The 2,664-nt window shown below is 28.5% G+C and overlaps 1 protein-coding gene across 1 annotated transcript; it reads left to right on the forward strand.

Annotated features, from left to right (window-relative positions):
- Window positions 1-587: 587 nt before the first annotated feature.
- On the forward strand, window positions 588-2,012 carry LOC114164831 (agamous-like MADS-box protein AGL82). The gene is made up of 2 exons (XM_028049605.1): window positions 588-686; window positions 846-2,012. Exons 1-2 carry the CDS (start codon window positions 654-656, stop codon window positions 1,851-1,853), a joined length of 1,041 nt encoding a protein of 346 aa, XP_027905406.1. The 5' UTR covers window positions 588-653; the 3' UTR covers window positions 1,854-2,012.
- The last annotated feature ends 652 nt before the right edge of the window (window positions 2,013-2,664 follow it).

Consider the following 2,664-nt stretch of genomic DNA (forward strand, 5'->3'; position numbering starts at 1 on the left):
TAAGATTTAATTGGTTCACTAGAAAGGAATTATATTTTGATAAATGTCAAGGAGAGTATCTTTCGACAAATTTAAATTACATTCTTTAATTAACATTTGTTATGATTTTTTTTTGCCAATATTCATAGTGATTATCTTCTTAAATATTTGTCAATAGTTTGTTTAGATTTTCTTTAACATAATGATTGAGAAAATTTCCAGTCAAATAATTTTTTCCACTAAGTTATATTTGAAATATTCTATCCAAAAGAAAAAGAAATAGAATTTAATAAATTTAAATGGATTTTTTCAAAAAAAATATTTAAAAAAAGAAAATAGTTTGATGGGAAAATTTTCTATCCAAAGGGAAGGCAAAGTATGAATTTTGTTTCTTACAACAGAAGTATCTGCACACAAAAAAAAAGTATGGATTTTGTTTCTTAAATTATTAGATTTGATGCATCATATTTGTGCTATAATTTGAAATTATATATTTATAAAATAATAGTTAATATATAATCATATTTATGTAATAATACGTAATCAGAGTCACATAAGACGTATATAATTATGTCTATAATATTATTTGAGATTTAATGATGATTTAACACTGTTTTATAAGGAGATGAGTACCAATCCAATTGAACCCTTACATTTGCTTCTTTTCAAGTTTCATGGTTGGAAGTTTCCAAGATCAAAAATCGAAAGTAAGGAACTTTCTTCTCTTTTTCTTCAAGAAAATCTTTGGTGCGTTTTTCTTTATTGTTTATAATAATCATTTTCACTAACTTTTCCTTATAATCTGTGATAAAATTCAATTCATGAATTAATCTGTGATTCCAAGTTTTGGTTTGTTGATGTTTCAGAATATGGGTCGTCCAAAATTGATCTTGAAACCCATCACAAATAAGAAAGATCGTGATTTAGCTTTGATGAAGAGAAAGAAGGCATTAATGAAGACAATATCTGAATTTTGTAGTGTGTGTGGAGTGAAAGCTTGTTTGATTATATATGATGGCAAAGGTGATTCTCCGCCATTGACTTGGCCCCAAGACCCCATTGAGATGCACTCCATCATCCAGAGGTATGAGCGTATAATGTTTGAGAAAATTCCCAAGAACTTTGATCTCAATAATTTTTTTGAGATTAGGAAGAACACGGTTGACACTGAGATTTCCAAAGTTCAAAGAGAGATCCTTGACATCAAATATCCCACTTGGCATCCATGCTTCAACAACCTTGGTGCTGAAGAATTGAAGAATTTCATAGCTGGATTGGACACTAAGCTTGAAGCTTGTAATCAACGAACAATGATGTTCAAATGCAAGAAACAAAATGAAGCACAATTCATCAATTTCAAGCAATGTCTGATTCAACCAGATTGTGTTGCTCCAAACCCAATCCAACCGAGTTTCATGCAGGATATCTTCCAAAACCAACTTCTTCTTGCTCCAATGAACACACTTAATTGTAACCTTGCACCATCTTTCCAATTCAATCTTGAAAAAGGCTCTAGTTCTCAATCCCTAAAGCTGAATTTTGATCCAAATCTCATGCGATTGAAGGCAGAGAACAGAGGGATGGTGGATACAGCCAATGCATGCCAAATTGATGGGCTTGAAAATCCTTCAAATAAATTTGATGTGCCTTCTGATCTACTTGATGAGTCTATGAATCTTTTTGACCAATTTGGTGAAATACAAAGTTTGAATCAACATTGGGGGAATATTCAACATGATGCACATATGATTGGAGGAAGTATCACAACAATGAATGGAAATCAATGCAATCCAGAGTCCTCTCTTTGCAATTACAATGGAGTTATGCAATTCTATAACTATGATGCATCATTGCAGAATATTGGTTTTCAGTAACAGAATCTGCAGCAAATGGTAATTTTGCCTCACTTCAACTATGAGTAGATAAATATCATATAGATCACAACATCAGATAGCTTCAAAATCTGTTATCCTAACACATCACTTAGATAATATTTGTTCATATTTCTTCTGTTTTCATCCATCTTTGTGTTATGTTATGTACTCATGGGGTACCTTATGTAATTCATACTTATTTTACATATTGAGTTTAGTTGTATAAAAAAGTACTTTCAATATCCACTAACAAAAAGTTCACTTATACTAAAATTATATTAAATGATTATTCAAAAAGAATTCTGAAAAGAATTTAAAGAAGCATATCCAAGATAGCTGATTACATTGTATGATATAAAGTCAATGATTTTTTTTGAAAAATTAATGTAAGATATTTTGCTAATCATGAATTAATGTAAGACTTTTACAAATTAAAGTTAAGAGTTTTATTCGGACGAGGAGAATAAATTATTTGCAATTTGATACACAAATCTTTGAAGAAAATTCTATAACATAATGTTTTAAAATTGAAATGTAAATTAAATGATTTAAGATTTTTTTTCCTCACCACAATACCTATTCCCATTTCTTATAATAGAAATATAGGTAAAAAATAAGTATTGATTTTGTGATTTTGTTTCTTAAATTATTTGATTTGATGTAAGGATGTATGTTATAATTTTTAATTATATATTTATATTATAATAGTTATTATATAATTATATCTATGTTATAATAACTTGATTAGAATTACATGTAATTATATCATTATCTCTGTAATTGCTTGAGATTTAGACTTTGTTCTTTTGAA

Source organism: Vigna unguiculata, chromosome 9 (genome assembly GCF_004118075.2).
Source record: "Vigna unguiculata cultivar IT97K-499-35 chromosome 9, ASM411807v1, whole genome shotgun sequence".
Lineage (NCBI taxonomy): Eukaryota > Viridiplantae > Streptophyta > Magnoliopsida > Fabales > Fabaceae > Vigna > Vigna unguiculata.

Excerpts from the sequence above, each read along its gene's own strand:
- LOC114164831 (XM_028049605.1), top strand. The coding sequence starts at position 654 with ATGGTTGGAAGTTTCCAAGATCAAAAATCGAAA. Across the intron at positions 687-845 it reads TCCAAGATCAAAAATCGAAA|AATATGGGTCGTCCAAAATT; the intron begins GTAAGGAACTTT and ends TTGATGTTTCAG.